Source organism: Corvus cornix, chromosome 19 (genome assembly GCF_000738735.6).
Source record: "Corvus cornix cornix isolate S_Up_H32 chromosome 19, ASM73873v5, whole genome shotgun sequence".
In the NCBI taxonomy this organism is placed as follows: Eukaryota; Metazoa; Chordata; class Aves; order Passeriformes; family Corvidae; genus Corvus; species Corvus cornix.
In genome coordinates, this window is record NC_046348.1 from 5,315,529 (window position 1) to 5,339,013 (window position 23,485).

Here is a 23,485-nt window from a genome sequence, read left to right on the forward strand (position 1 = left end):
ACATCACAACCACAAAATTATCTGACAAATGGTGCTTGTCAATAGCTAGAAGTGTCTGTTCCAATGGAAAATAACACAAAGACACATATCAACAAAATCCCCAGCACACTGATTGATGTTAGAGATCCTGGAATGATCTGGTCAGCAAGACTAATGCTTTGGAAATCAGGCACATACTGGTGGCTGTAATTGGAAGGAGACAAGTCTCTGATGGATGAATTTGTCAATTAAGCTTTACAAATGAGGGGTCTGGGAAGACAAACTCTGGAGCCATGGAAATTCACAAATTATCAAACTCATTGCTTCTCTGCCAGTGCTGGAAGAGCACAGCTTTGAGGGAAGATGCTCAAGACCTGTATCCTTATACCAAAACCAGCCAACCAAAAACCCAAGTCTCACATGCATGCTTGAGATTCCCTCAGATCTCCTTAGGATGACAACCTGTAGAAAATACCTGCTCAATAAGTGAGATTCCTCTGCAGGAGCTGTTGCAGGAGCTCATTCCAAAGCCAAAGCTGGTTTCACCAGTAGAACAAGGGGGATCAGAGTGGGAAACCAGATTTGTGCCACCAATCACAGGTGGCAGCTCTCCCTTTTTCCCCTACTTTAAGTCTTTGCCTGCTGCAACACACAGCTGTTTTCTGCACTGCCTGGCAATCTCCCACATTTCCTCTCTCAAGCATCCCACCACACATGAACACAGCCACTGTTTAGACAGGCTCCTCCATAGCTTCTCCCTATCTCTGTCCCAGCTTCTTGCTGCTTTTGGCTGCACAGTTTACCAAAAGCATTGCTCTTCCTCCTGGGCAGCCTGAAGTAAACAGCAGAAGTATCCATTAGAGAGCTCCAAAGTGACACCATCACTCTTCAACAGCCCCAAGCAACGTTCTCACTCACTGCAATATATCCATCACTGGGTAAAAGAAATTCCACCCACAAATGCCATCAAGTGTCTCCCAGAAGGAAATATTATCTCCACTTGCAGCAAAAACATTATAAAAAAACCCCAAACCACACACAGGACCAATTCAGGCATGGTTGGAGGACTTCAAGATCCAGTCTGTATCTGCAACACCTTAAAAAGAAGGATGTTTTTCATCCAGAGGGACAGAGGTCATCCTGGAGCAGCCCCAGGCTGATGAGATGCTGCAGAGCCCACAGCTCCCAGCAATACTCAGCTCCATACTGGGATATGAATTTTCAAGTCCTTACAACCTTCATGAGCAGGAATCATGAATTCATCCAGCAGTGACAGCTCACTCCTCCCACTAGAAAAAACACCAGCTGCAGAGGGAAAACACACGGCTGGGAGAGGCCCCATGAGGAACAAGTGATCTCCTCTGCCCAGGGAGAAGGTGGTGTTCCACTCCCTGTTGTGTAAGACAATTCCCACTTCCCTGACTGCCTCCCATAAATTCTTTTTGGGACTCAGGGGATCACCAGTTCCTCAGCAAGGGGTACTTTTCTCAGCTTTATTACACAAAGAGGGATAAAATTCCTGCAGAGGACAGGCCCAGGAGGCAAAAGCTCCTTTTGTTTCTAAAGAGGCTCATTCCTCAGAGCATCATGTCAAAGACATTCTGCTTGCCAGCTAGTAGGAAAAATAAAAGGAAGATCATCTTCCTCTACAGGGTCATCCAGGAAGCTCCCCCATACACACTGAAGTTCTGGCAGAGAAGGAACCCTACATCCCTTGCAGGCACAGCAGGAGAGCACCATGATCTCTATCTACAGGTTTTTAGTCTCACCTGTGAGCTGTGGGAACTCAATACTGCTGGAGGGAATTCGGATCAGATCAAGGTGGACCTCACCACCTCCAGCTGTCAGATCTCAGATTCCCTTCTTAGTGTGGTTAATGCTAAAGGCAAAAAACCGCCCAGGTACAAGAGAGTTTAATTACACTCCACACACTTGGTGCATTTACTCATCAGTTATGTGATCTCAGGTTACTCTGTGCTGAGTCACAGCAGTGTTTCTCCCAATAAATTGTGATGTAGAGGGTAAACACAGCACAGTAAGTCTGTACAGCTCACAAAAACACAGCAGCAGAACAGCCACACCTGAAAAACCTTGGAGCCAGCACGAGGAAGAAGAAATGCTACAGGAAGGAATTAAAAACTGAACAGAACCTAGGAAATAACAGGGAGAAGGTGACATCAGTTAACTTAAGCCATGTGGATAACAGATAGATTGGCAAGGAATCTATTCCATGAGTTAAAAGTTACCTTAGAAGGTCAAGGATTGAAAATATTTGGAGAGAAAGGTTGTTCCACTCAAATATTAAAAGACCAGTCTGGCTTTAGATGGATTTCCTCTCATGTTTTTCTGCTAATATTTACATTCCTGAAGAAAACCAAGCGCAGGGATAAAAACCAGGAGAGAAGTAGTTACAAGATAAAGTGTCTAAAGATGGTCAGCTTTCGTTCTGCTTTCAGCTGCTGCCATCTCGTGGTCTGCTCTCCCTCTCCTGGGCTCAGCACTTCCCATGCTCCACGGAGGAGCAGTCATTGGATGGAAGTCAGAAAGGCCAGACCAAGACAGCATCAGGAAAAAAAAATAATAATAAAACAAAGGTTTTTCCACGACTTCAGAGAACCTCTGGCCACCAGTAGGTGTGAAACACTCCTACCTCTCTCCCCTCACTATTACCTACTGCTGCTGCTGGGTGTGAACAGAGTTCTGCAGTAACCCAGAATGCACAAAAATCTCCTTTGGGAATCCTGTTTTTGTTAGAACATGAGGATTAAGGGAGAACACACTTCTGAGCTGCATTATACACGGGTTACCAGCAAGAGAGGTGCTGAGGACTGAGCAAGTGCAGCTGCCCAAGGCAGCCAGGCCCCAGCTTTATATTCCTCCAGTCCTGCTTCTGCTGAGCTTCACGTGCAGAAATGCAGGGTGAAAAAAGGATGGATTTGCCTCAAGACAGCTTTGGGAAGGAGTAAGAGCTCCCTCTATGGAAGGATCCTCTTCAGCAGGATCCCAACTGACAAAGGGCAGCCACAAACACTTCAGACCCGTCTGTAAAACGAGATTAAAGACTTCTTCACAATCAAACTTCTGCAGTGCAGCTGAACCCTGCCCTTGTAGGGGTTTTTGGGCCATTGCCTGCACAAGACATCTCAGATAACTCTGCTGTCATGTCAAAAGCCACCAGCCCACCTGGTACCTTGCCAGATACATCCACATCAATATCTATGCAACTAGAAATTTGAATTAATTCACCCAGAGGATGCACCTGCACAAAAAAAAAAAAAAAAAAAAAAAAAAAAAAAAAATCACTTTATGGAACTAAGGCCACATCCTGACAACAAAAAACCCAGATAAAAAGGGGAAAGAACCCAGGCTGTGCACCTACAGCACCTCAACAGGACTTCAACACCCTGAACATCCCCAAAGGCTGCTGGTTTATTAACACAGAATAATGCCACTAGTCCAAAAATACAGGAAAAAGAAGAACAAACCCAAAATGTTTCTGACAAGGTCACCTCCAACTTAGTCAGACAACCCTACGATGAAGGTGATCTGAGCCCAGAGAAAAATGCACCCTGATCTCTGCACAATTCTGAGGCAATTAGTGAGCCACAGATGGAGATGTTCCTCTACCAAGCACCCAGCTAAAACGCTTAGAGCTTGCTCATGTGCTAGAGGCAACCAATTACAAAGCCATAATAAAACCCTTCTTGAAGACTATTTTTCAGCTGCAGCCTTTTTTAGCTCCAGCTCAAAATCCTCATTTCTCAGAAGAGAGAACAAGTGTGGATTTCCCATCTAAAAAAATCTGCTTCATTAAGTATCTAATGTTGCCCATTTCCACAAGCCATCAAAAGAGGAGAAACATTTATAATATAAATATGAATGAGCTTGGCTAACAGGTTGCAATGATTGAGATGCACCATTTACAGAGGAATAGGCCATCAGAATACATCCAGCTGTACCCTTCCTTCCAGCAATCTTTCTTTTGATAGCCAATACTGATACAGACATTTTATTTCAAAAGACCTTCCAGGCAGGAATGCATTCCAAGGAAAAATACCTTAATAAATATCAACTTGAACACAAATATAACTTAGCTGGCAATCACAATTCAAGGTCATCAGGAACTGAAGTTTCACACGGAGAAAGCAGCAATGAGGTGGATGGTTTGACCAGGAAGATGAACCTCAATGAGGGGTGGATAATTCCTGTACTTTTGAGGCAATCGCTGTGCCACAAAGGCACGAATTGCAGAGGATCAACTTAACTAGAAGGAATGTCTTTTTCTACTCAAATTGTAACCAGGTTAAATATTGTATTAATTCAGCAGCTCTGAGAGCCTCAAGCCTTTGATAAAATCTCTCCCCATGCACCCTTAAAAAGCAAAAATATGATGCCCGATCTACAGTAAAACCTGGGAAACCAGTACACAGAACACCAGAATCCTCTCAAAGCCTGCAGATCTGAAAACACACCCCAGGCCTCACCATCACCATCACTCCTCCAAATTGCATTTTCCTGCTGTGAATGCTCAGTTTTGGAAAGATCAGGTGAGTACAACATGAGGCAGGTACTGTGACCCTGCACAGCTTCAAGAGAGCTGTCCCAGCCCACCCTCATTACCACCAAGGAGCTCATGAGTTTTCCTGATGTTTTATTAGGAGCCCTGTGCTACTTTTGGAGGTTTATTTAGCAAATGGAGCACACACTGCCCTTTGGTATTTTCCCTCTTCTCTCCATTCATTAAGTCAATATGAAGTTGATGCACGTTTTAAATACATATCTGTGCTCTCCTGTCAGCCAATGGTTCATTTACCAAACCACTGAGCTCCACAGAGATCAACAAGCACAAAGGGCAAGCAAAACCTTGTTATTTCTCCTGAAGTACCACATCTCTTCATCCAGAGCTCTTCAACTCATATCCATGTGGCTGTAATCAGAACAAAATCAGAGCTGCAACCAAGGCTGGGAGAAGAGGAGGTTCTGCTCCTGCTGCTTGGGAGCTGCTGAACACGATGGCCAGCACTGAAGTGGAACTAAAGAAGCCCAAGCAAGTCCCTTCAGAGGCTGCAAGGCACACCCTCCACATTGAATTGGAACAGCAGGTGTTTCTCTCTATGCCCCAGAGTTGCCTAGACAAAGAAAGCATCTTCAAGTAATCATCAATATTCACACAGGAGCCTGGCATAAGAAAAAGAATCAGGCAGGCAGATAAAAAGAACAACTTGTAAAAGAGCTGGACATCAGAGCAAAGAGGCGTCTGTATCTCCTCAGAGACAGCACCACTCTGACTGCTGCCTGTGACAGACACACACCAAGTTTTACTGCCTCTAGGAAGTCTTTCAAAGAGCAATCAGCAGCCTTCACTCTCCTCCCAAAGGGGATGGCACCTTATCACCTGCACTTGGTTTACCTGAGGTGCCCAAAGACAGCTCCAGCAGGACAGAAATTCTGTGGTTTGACTCATGCAGCATAGAAAGAGCTGTTAGACCTGCCCTAATAATGTGAGATTGTCTTTAAGCAGAGTCTGTGCTCTAAAAGAGCTAAAAAAGTAGCCGTCATCCTTAAACTCTGAGTTAAACTGAGCTGCAGAAGTTTTCTTCCCTACTAAGGGGCAGGATGATATTGGTATGCTCCCTGGATCCCAGCAGGAAATAGGAAACAGTATTGAATGAAAGGATGATGCAGTGGGGCACTTCAATTCCTTGGCCACCACCTTCTAGTCACAAAATAATAGCAGGAGACACCTGGCTTGGAAGTGGACCCTTCATCAAGCATAATTAAATGCTGATTTAGCAGGTAATTTATTCCTGTGAAATTCTCAGTCATGATCTCCACCTCTGCTCTGACCACTCATTTAACTTTATTAAAAACATTAGCATCGATTTTCTCCACTCATTACAAGCCAGTGGATTTATCTGCATTAGCAAATGAATTCATCCCAACTCTTATTCCAAGAAGAGCCAAAGCCTGCACGAAAGCAAGAGCTCCAAGCTGTCACCAAGGGAGCAGCATCACGTATTTCTTGCTCTTCTGACTCACCTGGCCAGGAAGTTACACTTTTGCAGCACTCAAGACAGCCAAAAGCACAAACAGATCAAACTAAAGAATATACTTCCTGTTTTCTGAGGCAACAAGTGTTCTCTAACCAACAGAATCACGCCAGTGAAAAACCTTTTACGTTTCTGATTATCAAACAACACAAACTCAAGCAATGTGCTGGGAATACATTACCATGGGATTGGAGTCTGCAATCAGGTCACGCAGGGAATCCAGGAATCCTTGGTCCTCCACCATCTGGGCATTGATGTCGTGCAGCTTGGCCACGCAGACAGCTGCAGTTTTCCTCACGTAGGGGTCCTCATCCTTCAGACACTTGCGGAGAGGCTCGCACAGGTACTCCGTGATTTTATCCACGCGGATGCAGCCCATGGTGCGCACGGCCAGGGCACGGATCAGAGGGTTTGGGTCTTCACAGTCCTGCACCAGAACAGAAACAAATCTGCACCAGCAGCCACTGATTCCCTGCAGCCAGAACCAGGCTGCTCTTACCTAAGAAGCATCTCTCTGATTACACGCTAAGAGCCAGGCAAGTATTTCAGATCAGGGATAATGTTGCTGCTTCACAGACACATTTCACACTGTCTCAAGATGTTTCCATCTTGTAAAATTGTCATCTTGGTGTCCCTTCGTTCTCTCAGCAAAGCTGCTTTCAACATGATCCAACAGCTAAGCTGGAGAGGCAGCTCTCAGCACCAAAAATGCACCACAGATAACCCCCAAGACAAAGTAATTCACTGATTTCCAACCTTCCTGGTTTAAAGGAGCAAGAGATGTAATGGGAAAAATCACAATGCAACAGTCATCAAGGCCTATTTCTTAAAGGCCAAACACAAACATCCCTGAAGTTACAACATGTGAAGCACTAAAGCAAAGGCTGCTCTAGAGGTGCTTTTCTGAAGAGGAGAAAGAAAAAGCAGACAGGAATATAACATTTGGACCTTCAAGACTACATAATTTCCCATATATCCAGTCCATCTACATCTCTGGGCTCCTCTGAAATCAGCCTGTAAAGGGATGGCTACAGAACAACCTACAAAAGCATTTACCTGTCACTGTCCAAATTTCCTGCAGCTGAAAAACTACTCTTAAAGCCTCCAAGAGAAGTGACACGTCCTACCAGTGCATTCCAAACCTTGAACTGGGAACTGTGTGTGAAGTGCTGAGTTAGTGCAGGCCAGTGTCAACACTTGCTCTTCACTAACACCTGTCCCTCAGTTTGCCAAAAGGGACACCAGACTTTTCCCTGTAGGGCATGAGATGGAAAATATCATTTTGTTAGTCCATTCTAACAGAATAACACTTTAAAGACAGACAGTATTCCTTCCAGAGAGGAATACAGGGACATCCTCTCTGGCCAGAGGAGCAGACCTGCTCTCAGCTTAGATCTTCTCACCTCTTTCTGCCTCAAGAACCACAAGAGAAACTTGAAACTCAGCCCCATTCCCCAGCGTCTCAGATTTTAAAACACTCTAAGAGGAGTCTCAAACTTCTTCTAAGCACTGGGTTTTATCTTGCACAACACGGGACTGAAATAACATTTCCTAGATAAGGAGAGGCAACCTGACAACAGAACTAAAGGCAACACAGCAATCGGGCTGTTGTTTTCCCAGTGAACTGTCTCTCAGTTTCACCAGAGATAAAGCTTTTCCACACAGAGCACAGCTGAAACATCCAAACAGGAAGTTTGATATCCATGTCTCAGATACTACAAAGGCTGGAAGATGAAACAGATAAAATCTGTTTTCCAATACCAGAAGTTGGTAAAACAATAGAAGCAGCTTTCCCTGGAGCAGGCTCTCTCACAGCCACTTCCAGGGGTGCTGAAGTCATCTCCTCTGCAAAAACCAGAAGGAACAAGTGAGAGAAAGGACCCAGATCTAGTGGATTCAGCACCCTCCTCTATGAGCCCAGCCCCAAAGCAGAGCTAAAGCTCCCAAAGGCTGATGGACAAAGATATGCTGGCAGCCACTGTGCTGGACCCGTTTCTGACGTGCCAGGGGAGCAGGTTACCTTCACAAAGCTGTTGACAGCCATGATGGCCATGTCTGGCTGGCTTTTGGCATAGTTCATCAGGTACAGGTAGACCAGCTTCTTCAGCTCCAAGTTGTCAGTCTGCATGCAGTTAACAACATCAGGGAACAGAGAGCTGCACAGACAATGCAAGGATACAATCAGAGAATTGGTTAGGTTAGGAAAGACCTGCAGTTCCCCCAGCACTGCCACAACCATGTCCCCAGGTGCCACATCTACACACCTTCTAAAGCTCTTCCAGGGATGGTAACCCCACCACTGCCCTGGGCAGCCTGTTATAATCCCATCCGAACCTCCCAGGCACAACTTGAGGTTATTTCCTCTCATCCTGTAACTTGTTACCTGGGAGAAGAGACTGACCCCCACCTACACCCTCCCATCAGGGAGTTCAGAGAGTGAGAAGGTTCCCCCTGAGCCTCCTTTTCCCCAGGCTGAGCCCCTGCTGCTCCCTCAGCTGCTCCTCATCAAACTTGTGCTCCAGCCCCTCAATGCTTTTTTGTCATGAGGGGCCCCAAACTGCTCCCAGGATTTGAGGTGTGGCATCACCAGTGCCCAGCACAGAGGGACAATCACTGCCCTGGTCCTGCTGGCCACACTATTCCTGATACAGGCCAGGTGCCATTGGCTCTCTTGGCCACCTGGGCACACACCAGCTCATGTTCAGCCACAGATGAGCAGCACCCCTAGGTCCTTTTCCAGCTTTCCAGCTGCTCTTGCCCACGCCTGGAGTGTTCCAGGGGTTGTTGTGACCTGAGTGCAGGACCTCATATCATGGAGCCTCACACTCCTGGCCTCAGCCCATGGATCCAGCCTGTCCAGATCCCTCTGCAGAGCCTTCCTGCCCTCCAGCAGACCCACACTCCCACCCACAAGATAAAAGAGTGAGGTTGCATGGCATGCAGAGGGGATAGTAACAATATCAAGGAAGCCAGAAAAACTGCAGTTCCATTTTAAGCACCCAGCTGTTTAATGAAATGTCACCTTCCCTTTCAAAGCAGTTTGCAATGACTTTTATAATAATCATTTCATCTCTTCTGTGGCTTTAACATAAGAAGAGGTGAAAACTAATGTAATTTCTAAAAGTGCTTTAACTGGGGAGTTCACCAAACAAGAAAACTCTACCATGCCAGGCCTGGAAATGAACCTACAAGAGAAAAAAAAAGTTGCTTTAAAATGTTTTGGTCCTGCAGGACACTTCTGAAGAACCTGCCAGATTTCAGACTAGTAAAGCCCAGAGGGATTAGAAGCTTAAACACTGACAAGCTGGATTTCACTCAAATGTCAAGCAGCCATCTGTAAACAGCACTGCAGAATAACATAGGAAGTTACACAAAGATTCTGCAGCTGCCAGGTTTGCTGTGGGGATCTAAAGGTGAAGGATAAGTGCTGCTGGCAAAAAAGATTAGGGTTTTTTTCCCTTCCAGTTTATATGTTCCTTCATTCTATGATGAAGTCATGATGCTAAATTTGCAACCTTATATTGATTTCCGTGGCAACAGACAACGCTGCCATGAATCCAGAATTACTGACTCTCTGCTAGGCTCTGGGAACAGGAGAAGCTGGAAGGGAGAAAGCATTCACTCCAACAGGTTTTTCTGGTTGTCTCAGAAAACAATGTTTGGGACAGTGCTGCAGAGGTAAATGCCAGTGTCCTTCAGCTGCAGGAAGACACAGGTTCAATTTCAAAATCACGCATTTTAACATGTAGCTTCAATTTATGCTGTGCTAGATAAGGCTAAGAAAAACTTGGAATTACCTTTGTAACACTAAAACCCAGGACAGGAAGCAGCAAGAAAACATCATCTAAAGTGACCTACAAAATGGCCGAATTCTGGATCTGTTTTAAATAAAAAGGGCTCTCGGCACTGAGCTAAGCCCACACTGCAAACAGTTGTTTCTCTTGCTTTCAGTGACAGGAAGGAGCTCAGGAAACCTGTGATTTGGGCACAGTACAGACAAGGACACAGCCATCCTCACCAAGGTGCCAAACTCAGAGCTGCTCCACCAACATGTGTTACTACACCTGAGTCTCAGGACAATCTGAGCTGCCACAGGTACAAGCTGCTTTTACCTGACATCCTTCCCCACAGTCATGGCTGCAATAACCTTCTTTACAGCTTCTTTCCTCTTCTCTTTCTTTTCATTGTTGAGTTCAGCCTTCAGTTCAAAAATCTCTCCTGGCAGAAGACAAAAAAACCAGACTGAGCCTCTCAGGAGAAGAAAAGGGTCTTGTTTTAGGGGTAGTTCAAGGGTGAGTTTTTGCTTCCTTGGCCTGTCATTGCAATAAAACTGGTCCAGCACCACTTGGAAGCTGTCAGACTTTATGGAGACCATGGTTCACTGAGAAGCAAAGCTGCAACACTCAAGGGACTGATATGACTACACCTTGCAGAGGAAAATGCCATGAACAAGAAGCATGCTGCGTGTGGCAGCTCTCCCACTCCCAGGACACCAAATCACATCCCTGGAGCGTCTGTTTCTCTGAGGCAACCATTACATAACCAGGATGAAAAGATATTTGGAGATGCCAGATTCGTGCCTGCAAGAAACAACCTAAGCTAGGAATTTTGCCCAGACTTTTTAAGTTTTGCTCATCGTTGCCTGCTTCCTGAGAAAGCTGGAACAGGGCCCAAATGTTGTGGGACACAGTGGCTGAAACAGCAAAAACGTGTGTTTAATCCAGTGGAAAAAAGCTAAAAAGACAGAGCTACCACTAACAACAGCTGCATGTAACACAGCTTTCCTGGATTCCAAGGTTCCCAAATCAGCCTTTTCCATGATTTATTCTTCCAGGTATTACTGTGTAGAAAGCCACTTCAGGCTGGGTCACCCAAGTGGCAAAGCAAGTTTATAAACTAAAGCAACATGTGCACAAGGCTGTTTAACAGGCCTGTTCCAGACAGAGCCAGTGGTATGAGAAGGATAATGCTCCCAACAGACAGACAGACAGCTTTCCTCAGCAAGGACAGCCAGCATTCCCACCGGGAGCCACAGCCTGAGCACACATCACCAACATCAAAATATCCCTGACGAAATTCTAGCACCAACTTTCAATCCCTACACTTGCTCCGAGCAGCAGCACTAATTAAACCCTGACACAGAGAGACTATCAGAGACTCCAAAAAAGAAGAGAAGCTGCTGCAGTGCAGAGACCACTCGTTATCCCTCCTGCCTGAGGAAGAGCCTGGCATTACTCACCCAGAGCTTGTGCCCTGGAGCAGAGCTGAGCCAGCTCCAGCCCTCGCACAGCCCAGACTGGCTCCCTGCAGCCAGCCCTTAAAAACCTGCCTTTAGCTCTGAACTTCAGAGCTGCTCCTTAGAAAGATGTCAACTGCATTAGCTTCATTTATGAGCTCATGGTGAAGCTTAATGACACACAAATAGATCAACAGTGTGGGTTTTTTCACTGGCAAGCATTCAAAGGGAGCACCCAGCCATTCTGCAAAGGAGAGGTTAATACCAACCATTTTCCACATCTACTGGAGAACGATCAGGCTTAAACTGCACTCAGCAGGTGTTTTATTCAAGAACAGGTTAGAAAGTCTGCCTGGGACAGTGTCAGCAGAACAACCCCTGCTCTGAAACAGCTGAATGAGTAAAATAATCCCAAAGATCCTTTCCAGGCTTCCCATTTTTAAGAGCAGCAGTTTGTCCTGAGGTGAGATGACCACCACACCTGCAGTAAAGGCACAGGAAAGTCAAACAGAGCAGCTGCAGCTTTGGAGAAAATGGCAGCAGGAAAACCCATTATGTTTGCTTGATGTACATATCCAAAATATTAAAGTCTTCACATCAACTTAATCCTGTGGTGCCCAACTTAACAACCACCCTTAGTCTGGCACTTGTTAGCCTATAACCAAAACTTTCTCTCTGACCAGATCTGCACTCATATCCCAATGTTTTGCTTTCTGATCCTTGAAAAGGCAGAAATTTGGGTCATTTTGTGCATCATAAAACCTTATAATACCCCAGTTTTGTCTTTTGTCACCATGTGACCTACTTTGGAAGTTTCTCCCTGGATGATTAAGAAGAGAAACAGGGACAGAGCTACCAGAAAAGCACAAGTGCTCCTGCATGCAGTTAAAAAAGCTGTGTAAAAATAGCCACCCACCACCTCCAATCCACTGCACCAGCTCAACACCAACCTTTTTTATTGGTCGTGAAGTATTTGGAGTCCGTCATGGTTCCAGTTCCTTAAAACACCTGAGAATAAGAAGAACAAGAAAAGAACGAGTCAGCTCCGAATGCTGTTTGGTGGCAACACCCAGTTTGTGAGGCAGGAACTCGATGGTTGGTGAGCGAGGCAGGAAGCAAAAAGCTTCACATCCACAGGCACGAGTTCCCCAATCTTCATCGTGCACCTGCTGCTGGTATTCCTTGGCAAAGCCAGGGATTTAAAGGGCTTGGTAAAAACACAACAGTGGTGCTCAGCCCAGCTTCCCAAATTCTCAAGTCTCAGCAGGCAAAAGGCATTTTTTTAACTCCTTATAATCAGCAGAGGCTGGTATGCTCTGCAGCTGTCTTTCCTGGGTACACAGATTCATTTTCCAAGGAAAAGCACATCCAGTGTCTCGCCTAGCAGTGAGAAGTCCATGCTTCACACAAAGGAAACTGTCATCTCCCCCTAACGATATCTGCCTGTGCTGCATCTTGATGGAAGGCACAATTAACCCCACTTGCAACACCCACCCCAGGCCTTTTCATTCCTTTCCCTCCTTTTGTTCCCAAGAGATGCAAAACAGTGGTTTTTTGAAAAGAAAAGCCATTACTTTTCAGTTCTCTCAAGCTTGAAATTGAAATATTTCTCTGCCAAGATCTGACATCCCACCTCTGAGACACACACACAAAGCTCATTATTTCAGTGCTGCTCCGCTTTTTTTTCTGTGGACAGGATGGAAAAATGCTGTTGGAGTAGCAAGTGCTCAGCAGAGCCGTGGGAGTGGTCTCACCAGCACTTCTCTTGCCCCACAGAACTAAATTAATGCCTTGGAATACAGGGATTGCCCAAACATATGTGGATATCCATCATTTTATTCTTACAATTGCTAGCTTTGTGACAAATATAAAACAATTTTCCAAACAAGCAGAGGAGGGGGCAGTTTTACTGCTTTTGATGAAAGTCTGTATCAATGCTGGGAACTATGACCCTAAAACCATCTCAAAAAGGATTTTATCATTTCTTTCCTCCTTTTTCTATTTTTTTGCCCCAATTCCCCTTTTCTTAATCGTTCCATGACCTTAAAGGCTGCCAGCAAAGCAGTAAATCATCTGTTCCCTAAATGCTGCCTGTCCTGCCTCTCTAAACCCTGCAGGTCTTGCTGGCTCAGCAACAAAAGGACCAGCACAGCTTTGAACTCCAGGACTGCCCAGCAGTGCAATCAGATTGTTGTTCCTTAACCCTTTCCCTCCTCATCCCTTCACCAGCCCCAATGCCAGCACCATTCCTTTTCCCCCCATCCACCTGGATCAGTTTAACACCTCAGCAGTTGAATTCCCAGCAGCAGCTGAGGGGTAACACCCCAATTTCCAGCCCTTTCTCGTGGCAGTGCTGGGGTCGTCCTGCCCAACATCTGGATGAGGAACAACCTGTTGCTTTTCCCAGCTTCCTGGAGCTGCTGCCTGCCTGGCTGCCACCTCATCCAATTAGGCTGAATTACTGAGTTTGGTGTGATTTCTCTCCCTTTCTGTTCCCGCTGAGCTGGAGATCAAACTACGCCTGGAGACAGCTCTGGAAACACATTCCTCCTGCAGAGGAGCTTTAACCTCCTTCCAAAACAGAGGCTGGGTTGGAAAAGCCACACGAGCCACAACGAGTGCAATTTTTCCAGCAAAAATCTCACAGCTCCCCCTGAAAGCAGAGGCTGCTGTGGCGCTTGTTTTGTAATTAAAATCAGAGTCTGTGCTCAGCTGCAATGTTACTGCTGACAGAGTCCTTCGGGTTTGAGCCTGGCTTAAAAGGAAGACTTAAAATGTTTTTCTCAACTGGAGTATTTGGCAGAGTGCCATGCAAAAGCATTGAACGTGGCCTCGATGTTCTTTGTTTGCGGTATGTGGGGATTTGTCATCCAGGGTCATGTCTCAGCTGAGCTACTCTAATACAGCTTTAGCTGGGGCCAGAGCAGCAGATTAGAGAGAAAATCGAGGGAAAAAACCAAACCCAAACGCCATAAACATCAGCCCAGTTGCATAAAGCTACACCCAGAGAGGAAGGAACCTTGCTGAATTTCAGAGGCAGCCGTTAAACCCCAAGAACGGGATATTTTGTTGCTTTTCTCCTTTCAGTTATTGTTGTTTTTCTCCTTTCATATACTTGGAAACATGAAGAATCCTAGAAACACCCAGACAGGGCCAAGCACAGCCCAAGTCTTTACAACCTCCTTCAAAAGATGTAAATGAGAGCTGACTTAGGTGCAGCACAGGATAAAGCTCTTTTTCTCACACAGATTGCTACTTCGTGTGTGTCAGGGCTTGCTTTGCACACTGTTCAGAGACAGCCTGCCAGCATCACTGGGTATTATCTCATCACTAACAATCTCAGCATGCTTTACAGCAAATGGAACCAAAACAGCCCAGATAATTAAAACACTGCTCTTTGTGTGACTGCAGAAAATGCCAGCTTCTTGGACACCGAGGAGAGCCAAGGTAGATGATAACATCACAAATAGCCTGGTATTTTTAGAAGAAGAATCTACTTCAGATTGCCCCCTCCTCACTATTGTTCTGTGCCCAGCACTTGCTAAGATGGAAACAGGTAAGAGGTGGTCAAAGCTGACAGCAAAAGGCTCCTCCTGATCCAACGCCAGCAAACAAGAAGAAATTAAAAAGAGGAATGAACGGCTCCAGAAAGCTCCAGCAATGCTTAATGCTATAAACAGTGGCTTGACATTTCAATGCAGACTGAACCAAGGCAAGATAAGCCTCCTCAGCCCAAAACCATGCAGAAAACCTGACCCTGTGTCTGACCGACACCTGCTTGACCCCACAGACGACTTCAGTCAGCCTGACCCGCTCCCCAGCACTGATCTCACACAGGAAGGTGGCAGGTTTAAGGGCCTTGGGATTGAGCCAAGCTCCTGGACACTGAAACCATCAATCCCTAAATCTCTCAAGTGATCCCTGGTTTAACTCCAGTGTAAGTGGTGCCACCCATTTTTCCTGGAAAGCCTCTCAAGGAGCTGCATGACAGCCCAAGCGTGGCCCAGGGCCACTGGAGAAACAGGAAGATAAACAGAACAACGGTAGGTGGATGGCAGAGGAAGAGCTGTGCCTGCAGCTCTGAACTTGTGCTGGTGCAGGGATTTTTTTTCCATCTTGGGGACCAAACACCCCCTTGGTGATCCTCATTCCACCTGCTCCTCCTATCACCTCCCCATTCCATGGAAGCCCCATCCCAGCTTTGCTGCCAGCCCCTCCCACCCCTCCAGCAGGTCTCCCAGTATGCATCCACACTCCTGACTGGCATCCCAGTGCCCCCTGTTCACCTCAGCACCATTCCCCAGATCTCTCTCAGTATCCCCCAGCTGCAGGAGCATTCCCCAGCAATCCCAGTTCCCCTCCCCAGCACCACCAGCCCCAGCAGTGCCTGCCAGTCCCTCTCAGCACCCAGCCCTTATCCCTGCCTGGTCCCACCAGTATCTCAGGAACTTACTGTGCTCATTCCCATCCCACCGAGCCCCACCCCAGTCCATCCCCCAGCACCCCCACCCTCACCCCAGACCAGTGCCTCTTCCCAGGACCCAGTGACCCCCACTCCTCACCCCTCCAGTTTCTCTGCACCCACCTCCCCAGTCCTCCCAGTGACTCCCAATCCTCTTCCCGTACATCACCAGAGCCACTCCCAGTGCCCCCCCAGCGACTCTCCAAACCCTGTCCCAGTTCCCCCTCCCAGTACTCCACCAGTGCCCCTCACCTCTCCCAGTATCCCCTCCCCACCCTACGCCAGTCCCCCCACCCCTCGTGTCCCCTCAGTATCCCCTCCCAGCGCCCTCCCATCATCCGCCAGCCCCTCCCTAACCAGCATCTCTCCCCGCCCTTTCCCAGTACCCCACCAGTGCCCCACACCTCCTCCCAGTATCCCCTCCCACCACCCCTCCCCACCCTCTGCCAGCACCCCGCCAGTGCCCCTCACCTCTCCCAATATCCTCTCCAAGCACCCCCTCAGCCCCTCCTAATACTCCACCAGTGCCCCTCCCTGCCCTGTCGCAGTCCCCCTCCCAGTACCCCACCAGTGGCCCTCACCCCCTCCCCGTTGTCCCCTCCCCACGCCCCCCAGTGCCCCTCCCACCTCTCCCTCAGTCCCCGTCCCCTCAGCCCCGGCCCCACTCACGGACCGGACTCACCGCTGCGGGGGCGGCCGGCGGAACCGGAAGCGGAGGGGCCGGGCGGACTCGCGAGCAGCGAGATCAAACCCTCCCCCGCCCAGAGCGGCCGCGCCCCACCACCATAGAGTAGCGGCAGCGGGCGGAGCGCCGGCGGCCCCGCGCTTCCGGGGGGCGGGACGGAGCGGCGCCCGGCGGGGCGGGGCCGAGGCGCCGCCTGGCGGCGGGGTGGCGCAGCGGTGTCATGGCGGAGGTGGGCGCGCACCTCACGGCCGCCCCGGCCGGCGGGGACCGGCCGTCCGTATTCGAGGCGGTGGCCCAGGACAGCCTGATGGCCGCCGTGAAACCCGCCCTGCAGCACCTGGTTAAGGTGAGGGCGAGACGGGCCGCGGGTGAGGGGAGAGGAGGGATGTCGGCGTGTAACTCCGGCCGCACTCACGGGCAGCGGGACAGTTGTGACTCGCCTGGCTTGTGTTGTGAATGAGAGGCGTCGTTTATAGCTGCTGTCATTTATAATTTAGCACTTTACTTCGCTTTCAGGTCCTTCCCTGTGAGGGTGGTGAGGCCGTGGCACAGGCTGCTTAGAGAAGCTGTGGCTGCCCCATCCCTGGGAGTGTTCAAATCCAGGCTGGATGGGGCTTGGAGCAACCTGGTCTAGTGAAAGGTGTCCCTGCTCATGGCAGGGGCTGGAACCAGATGATCTTTACTGCTTCTCCCAACCCAAACCACTCTATGATTCCTCCTGTTTTATGTCCCTTTCACAATAGGTGCTTGCTGAGTCTAATCCTGGCCGATACGGTTTCCTCTGGCACTGGTTTGATGAGATCTACGTCCTTCTGGATTTGCTGCTCCAGCAGCACTACCTGGCCAGGTGCAGTGCATCCTTCTCCGAGAACTTCTACAGCTTGAAGAGGATCCCCATGGGAGAGGGCAGACAGCAACCTCTGGCCACGGCTGGCCTGCCAAAGAGGCAGCACTGGAAGTCTCTGCTCCTGCTTGTTCTTGTTCCTTACCTGAAAGGAAAGCTGGAGAAACTGGTGTCCAGCCTGAGGGAAGAGGATGAGTACTCCATCCACCCTCCATCGTCATCTTGGAAGCGCTTCTACAGAGCCTTTCTAGCTGCCTACCCCTATGTAAACATGACCTGGGAGGGCTGGTTTCTCATCCAGCAACTGTGCTACATCCTGGGGAAGGCTGAGCATCATTCCCCCATGCTGAAGCTGGCAGGTGTCCGCCTGGTCAGACTGACTGCGGAGGATATCCAGGCCTTGGAGAAGAAATGGGCTGAAACCACCCCAAGTCAAACACACAGGTATGGCAGAACCTGGCTCAGCTGCTGCTCTCCAGGGTGTTCTGTGGGTATGTTAATTTAGAGGTGATGCTGCAAGTAAAAGTGCCTTGTTGTCCAAAAATTCAAGTTGAAAATTCCTCTGGCAAAATGTGCTTCAGAAGGGTGTATTGTGAGTGAAAATAAGGAAACCGGTAGCAGGAATTAGTTTGAAACGATGTTGTGGTAACAAAATTGCAGAGTTTGGGGGTGGTTTTGGGCATGCAAGCCTTTATCCTGTTTAGTCTTCCCCTGCACTTTTCCAACAGGGGAGGGGCAGCAGTTGTAGCAATGTTGCTGAAAGGATTGAAACTTAGTTCTTCGATTTTCCTAAGCAGCAGCTAGTCAGGAGCACACTGAATATCCTGTGAAATGGTGATCCAGGAGTGAAACACTCTGTGGTCCAGGACCCTTTAATCCAAACTCTTCTGATTTAGGCTTCTGAACAAAACGGGATTTGGATCCTTCTTAAAATACAAAAAGAACCTGAAACATCCGAAAAAGTGCAAACATGGGACACGCTGACCAACCAAGTTAGCATTAAGGAGCTGTGCAAAGCAGTGACTCCCCAGGTGCTTTTTCCTGTGGTCTCTAGATGGATAAATGTGCAGTAGTAACCATCTCTCCCTACTTCTCTCTGCTACAGCTTTACATCACGAGTGCAGTCGGCCCTGAGGAGAGCTCTGGGCGGCATTGCCTTCTCCCTGTCCACCGGCCTGTCCGTCAGCGTGTTCTTCCTGCAGTTCCTGGACTGGTGGTACTCCTCGGAAAACCAGGAGACCATCAAGTCCCTGACAGCACTCCCCACTCCCCCACCCCCCGTGCACCTGGAGCACGAGCCCAGCTCAGCTCTGCTTCCCAGCCTGAAAACCGTGTGCCCTCTGTGCCGCAAGGTCCGCGTGAATGCCACGGCCCTGGCCACGTCCGGCTTCGTGTTCTGCTACCGCTGTGTCTACAGTTATGTGAAGGCTCACCAGCGCTGCCCAGTCACAGGCTATGCCACAGAGCTGCAGCACCTGGTCAAACTCTACTCTCCTGAGAGCTGAAAGGCTTCCAGGAGCCTCCATCACCTCTGCTTACATCCCATGGAAGGCTTCGGACTGCCACAGCTCCTCAGGGAGCTCTACAGCGCCTTTGAACTCGGTGGTTCATCAGCTTTGCTGCCTTTGCACATTCTGGCAAGGCTCTCCCCTTTGTTGATAAGCTGTTCAAACATCCTGTGGCAGTTGCAGAGGGATCACACAGCCCCAGCCCCTCAGCCAGCACAGAAATGCCTTAAAAGACCAGCTGAAAGGGAGGAAACATTGATTTGGATAAGAGGAATGCAGGTGTGAGGATCAAAGACCAGCACTGGTCCTGCTTGAGGGCAGGAGCCAGCAAATTAAGGGGGTAGAGAAATTCTCCAGGCAAGTTCTTCCTCCCTGGGCAGCTTCCCAGGCCTTTGTGCTGCCCAGGGTGAGCTCTGGCTTTGTCAGAGGTGGAGACAGGCTTAAACCTCTGCTCTTCAGTCTCCTGCATTTTCAGGCTCTTCACCTTGGAATTGAGAGCACCAACCCTCTAATTCCCATCAGCGGTTCTAAATCAAGACTTTTGACTCTTTAAAGGAACAAGAGGTACAAGAGGAATGTGACAATTTTTGCACAAGAGAGAAAATGACAGATTAAAACAGAAACTGCCAAGTGATGAGAGTGGTTTATTGTTAAATAAGTCTTTGCATTTGTTATTATCAGCTTTTATAAAGCCAAATTCTTTCTTGATTGAGAACCTAATTTAATTCTTTTCTGGTTATTGGGAAAACAGTTTGCTCCTCCGGGGGCCCTATTTACATAAGAGAGACAAGACTAAAGCTGCTTTCATCTTTTCATGTGATGATAGTGGATGTAAGATTAGCATTTTGCAGGCTGAGAATCTTTAATGCCTGAGCATTACACTGCAATTATTCCAGCCCCAACCATGTAGCACATTCATGTCAGAACAAAACATCCTTCCACTGAACACAGGAGGGAAGAAAACCTGTGTGACATGGTTGGCTCTTGGCTTGACACCTGATTTTTCGGGATGGGAGATTGTTTTCCTGACTCTAGGGAGCAGCAGTGCTCCAGATACCACAGTGGCAGTGCTTAGAGACTACGAGAGCAAAGTTAGCTGCACAAAGTACAGGACCCCACTCTGGTCTTTCCAAATTAAGAGATATCTTCTAACATTTAATTCACTGAACCAGGCATCTCATTTTCCCTTCACTTTAGCTCTGCTTCAGAAGATAAAAATCTCCAATATCGTCCCTCATCTGTAAGCAAGAAAGCAAGGTTACCAAATAATGGGGGGAAATGCAGTCATTTGCCTCTTCCCAAAACACCTACTGTAATAAATGAGATTTGTTCCTGATGCTTTATCATCTCTGTACACCTTCCTGACCCTTCTACCTGTGCCCCTATGGAATAATAATAAAAATGTCTCATTTCTCCCTTCTCCAGTAGCTATGGGGTCCATGAAGATACTTCTCTTCCTTTAGAGAGCCACTGAGAACACATGAATCTTACTGGAAGAGAAATCACATCAAGGTGTGAGATTTCCTGAGGTTTCAAATCACTTTTTACTTCTTGTTAATGTCCTGGTGACTCCAATGCAACAGCTCATTTAAATAAGCATTTGACTGATGATTCCTTTTCAGGATAGGTTTATTTTCTTTTTATACTTCCTATACTTTCCAAGTTATGTGTCTGCTGCTCAGGGAGAAGCTGGGCAGGCATGGGACAGACTGACCAGTGCTGACTCACTCACCAGCACCGCAGGGCTCTTGGGCAGGTTTTGCACCATCCTCCCTCTAATGCAGAAGGATTCTCTAACACACAGCAGTTACCTGATCCCACACTGCTCCAGGGCCTCTACAGCTCCTTCTCCCGGGATTAATGCCTCTTCCTCTCCCAAAATGCCCACCAGATGCCCGCCTGCCAGGCCCTGGCTGCTTTCCACTCCCTGCTGCACAACACCCTGTCCCTGCCAAACTTGGATTTGGCCAACTCCAAGACCTGCACAGAACCACCCACATCGAAGCCTCCCAGTTCTGAGCAGCTGTAATGACTCTTTTACACAATAAATTGTCCTTTAAAGCTTAGCTGAGTAACAAGCATTAAACCCACCATGGTGGGAGGCTCAGCAGCTACCTGGCAGATTTTGTGTGTTCCTGTAGATGGCTGCAGGATGCCAGCTTGGATTTGACTCCTTTGAAAACGCCTGTCCTTAGCAGCCAAATAAATACTCATTTGTCAGGTTTCTTGCTCTAAAACAAAGCTACAAAACCAATTGGGGTTATAGAAGAATTCCCATTTATCTGCTTTTTAATTGTGTTCTTAAAACCACGATGGGCTAAAGACAGACAAGAGAAGTTTTTCCAGGGAGCACCAACTTTATTAAACAAACCTTTGGACTTACATACTGATTTGTGATTTCTATAGAGTCATGTACCACATAAGCCCTCAGGATGCTTTGGTGTTGCTAAATACAATTTCATCAACATTAACAGCAGCACTGGAGTTGTTTGGTAACTCACTGCCACAACTTGACTTTGCAAGTCTTTTAAAAATTCTTTAGTGAACCTAAGGCACATTCACAGCTCATCTGGGCAGTGTTCAAAGATCAGTGCATGAAGCAACTGAGTTTTTGCTGCTTCCTTAACAGAAACAAAGTGGCTTCTCCTGTGAAGGGAAAACCACCATAACATACTCCAAGGTATATATTCCCCATAGATGCTTCCTTCTCCACAAGAAGAGAGAAATCAATATAAAGATGTCATCACAACCTGGAAAAGAACAAAAAACTGAATTAGAGAATAGCCCCATCTCTTTTCTTGGGCCTTTCCCTCAACCCCTAAGGGGTTGCACTTCATCAAGAGTATTCCAAAAATACTCCTGGCTCCCTGCTGGCAATCACTAAATGAGAATACAGCTGAATGAACTGCTAATGAGCTTCTATAGGACAGGCAGCTCAGAGTCTGCATTGCACTTACAGAGAAGACACAGTGGCAGAGTATCTGGAGTTTCGTGATCCACGTCACAAGCAGGAGAAAACCCACAACCCCACCCGCTCACTGCAAGCTCACACTAATGATGCAGCAACAAGTTTTTGAGTTACTTTTCAAATCAAGGCTTTGTTTTTCTGCCGCTAAAAGAAATTGCTAAAAATATTTTTTTTAGGGTGCATCCAAGTTTCGAGAACAGCAAAGCTATTTCCTGCAGACGAGCTTAGCCTAAAGTAGCTCAGAGAGAAGATTACGTGATCATGCCCTGGTCAGAGCAGACACGGAGTCTCGGCAATACCAGTTCAGACTATACTTCACTCATCATTGCTCTGGGCAAACCTATTTGCCTTCAATAAGGAGCTTGCTCCCAAGCCAGGGGCTGGGAAGTTTCCTCCTCCCCTACGAGGATGAAGCACGTGTAGCAGGGGAGCGCAGGGAGGGAGGCGACATCCCTGCAACAACCGAGCAGGACACAAACCCGGATTCCAAGGTCAGGAAAGCCTGAGGGAAAAACCGTGTCATACCTATAAATACTGCTGCAGTCTGTGTCTCTCCAAGCGTCCAGAGGCCTCTCTGGATCCCTCCCTTCCTTCATGCCATCCGTTTGCACTCTTTCTCATCTCCTTTCCTGTATCCTCCCCACCAGGTCCCTGCAGCCCTTCAGTCTCCAGTTCCTCTGCCCGTGCCCGCCCTACCCCAACCCTGCATCCCCCAGGTTCCCAGATATCCTCCCCCCATGCCCTCCCTCAGCCAGGTTCCCCCCGCCCCCTCAGCCAGCCCCCATAGCCGCTTCCGCGTCTCCGCAGCCTCCCTGACCCCGTTCCCCCACACATCGAGCCCTCAGCTGCCCCACCTTGGTCCCGCATCCCCTGGCCCCCGCTCCCCAGCCCCGGTGCCCCGTGCCCGCTGCCCCTCACAGCGCTCCGCTCCCGCAGGCCCGGCCGCGCCAGGGCGGAGCCGCCCGCTTTGCCCCACCCCTCCGGTGGCAACAACCAATCACAGCGCCCGGCTCTTCCGGCAGGAGCCAATAGGAAAGCGCGTTAGAGGAGCTGGGGGCGGTGCGAGCGGTTCCCGCCCTGAGGAAGCCTGAGGTGGCCTGAGGGGGCGGCGGGGTCTCTGTTAGTGTAAAATGGGTGTTTTGTCCGTGTTTAGCTTAAAAATGCCAATAAATGGCTTTTGCGGAAGTTATTGCTCCACTCAACTTCAGCAACAGTCAGTTAGTAGAACCCAGTTGCTCCAAGGAGAAGCTTCTGTGGGAGAAGGAAAGCTTTGTCCTTTAATACGAATGGCATTTTGTCTTGGTGTCAGAGATGCTGGTTAGGTAAACCTGTTTAGAGTTAATGTAAAGTACTTTCGAAAGCCAGATTCAAAATCCCTAAAACTGAGTATCCAAAGATTGAGGGCTAGTAGATAACAAACCGTATTTTCCGCCAGGGAATGTGGTTCCCTTGGTTTGGAAGAACAGTCTGATATCCTCCTGCTGTGATTATAAAGCACCAGTGATTTCACTGAACGTGTTTACATTCATTGAACACAGCTGGAATCACCATTCAAATGAATTTGCCTTTAGGTCATCAAACCTATTAGGTTAAAATTTTCAATGTTTTCCAAACTCAGGACACTAGAGGCACTGTCCATTTTTTTTTTTCCTTTACATGCAAGAAAAGACTAGCTCCATGGTTCCTTTCATAACCCTTAACCTCAGCATTTCATCATGCTATGCCTATTGTAAGCATCACTGATATTTAGTAT

The 23,485-nt window shown here is 48.0% G+C and overlaps 2 protein-coding genes, 1 long non-coding RNA gene and 1 other non-coding gene across 7 annotated transcripts in view; 1 reads left to right on the plus strand and 3 right to left on the minus strand.

Annotated features, from left to right (window-relative positions):
* The window catches only part of AP2B1 (adaptor related protein complex 2 subunit beta 1), a 77,842-nt gene extending 61,364 nt beyond the window's left edge, over positions 1–16,478 (minus strand). For 2 of the 4 annotated variants that reach the window (XM_039562792.1, XM_039562795.1), the window contains exons 1-5: positions 16,410–16,478; positions 12,216–12,273; positions 10,142–10,247; positions 8,050–8,185; positions 6,211–6,456 (exon numbers count right to left, since the gene is read on the minus strand). In XM_039562792.1, coding sequence (XP_039418726.1) covers positions 6,211–6,456; positions 8,050–8,185; positions 10,142–10,247; positions 12,216–12,252 — 525 coding nt within the window. In that variant the 5' untranslated portion in view covers positions 12,253–12,273; positions 16,410–16,478. Of the gene's footprint in view, positions 1–6,210; positions 6,457–8,049; positions 8,186–10,141; positions 10,248–12,215; positions 12,274–16,354; positions 16,379–16,400 lie in introns of those variants that run through there. The other 2 variants (XM_039562793.1, XM_039562794.1) reach the window with 2 other exon arrangements.
* Positions 16,479–16,605: 127 nt separating this feature from the next.
* On the plus strand, positions 16,606–20,191 carry PEX12 (peroxisomal biogenesis factor 12). Its single transcript, XM_039563112.1, has 3 exons — positions 16,606–16,758; positions 17,156–17,700; positions 18,362–20,191. Exons 1-3 carry the CDS (start codon positions 16,633–16,635, stop codon positions 18,759–18,761), a joined length of 1,071 nt encoding a protein of 356 aa, XP_039419046.1. The 5' UTR covers positions 16,606–16,632; the 3' UTR covers positions 18,762–20,191.
* Positions 20,192–21,101: 910 nt separating this feature from the next.
* On the minus strand, positions 21,102–22,446 carry LOC104691097. Its single transcript, XR_752101.3, has 2 exons — positions 22,258–22,446; positions 21,102–21,514 (listed from the first exon to the last, which is right to left on the minus strand). It is a non-coding gene; the product is annotated as an uncharacterized LOC104691097 (long non-coding RNA).
* On the minus strand, positions 21,968–22,063 carry LOC120411039. Its single transcript, XR_005603426.1, has one exon. It is a non-coding gene; the product is annotated as a Z30 small nucleolar RNA (small nucleolar RNA).
* Positions 22,447–23,485: the final 1,039 nt, after the last annotated feature.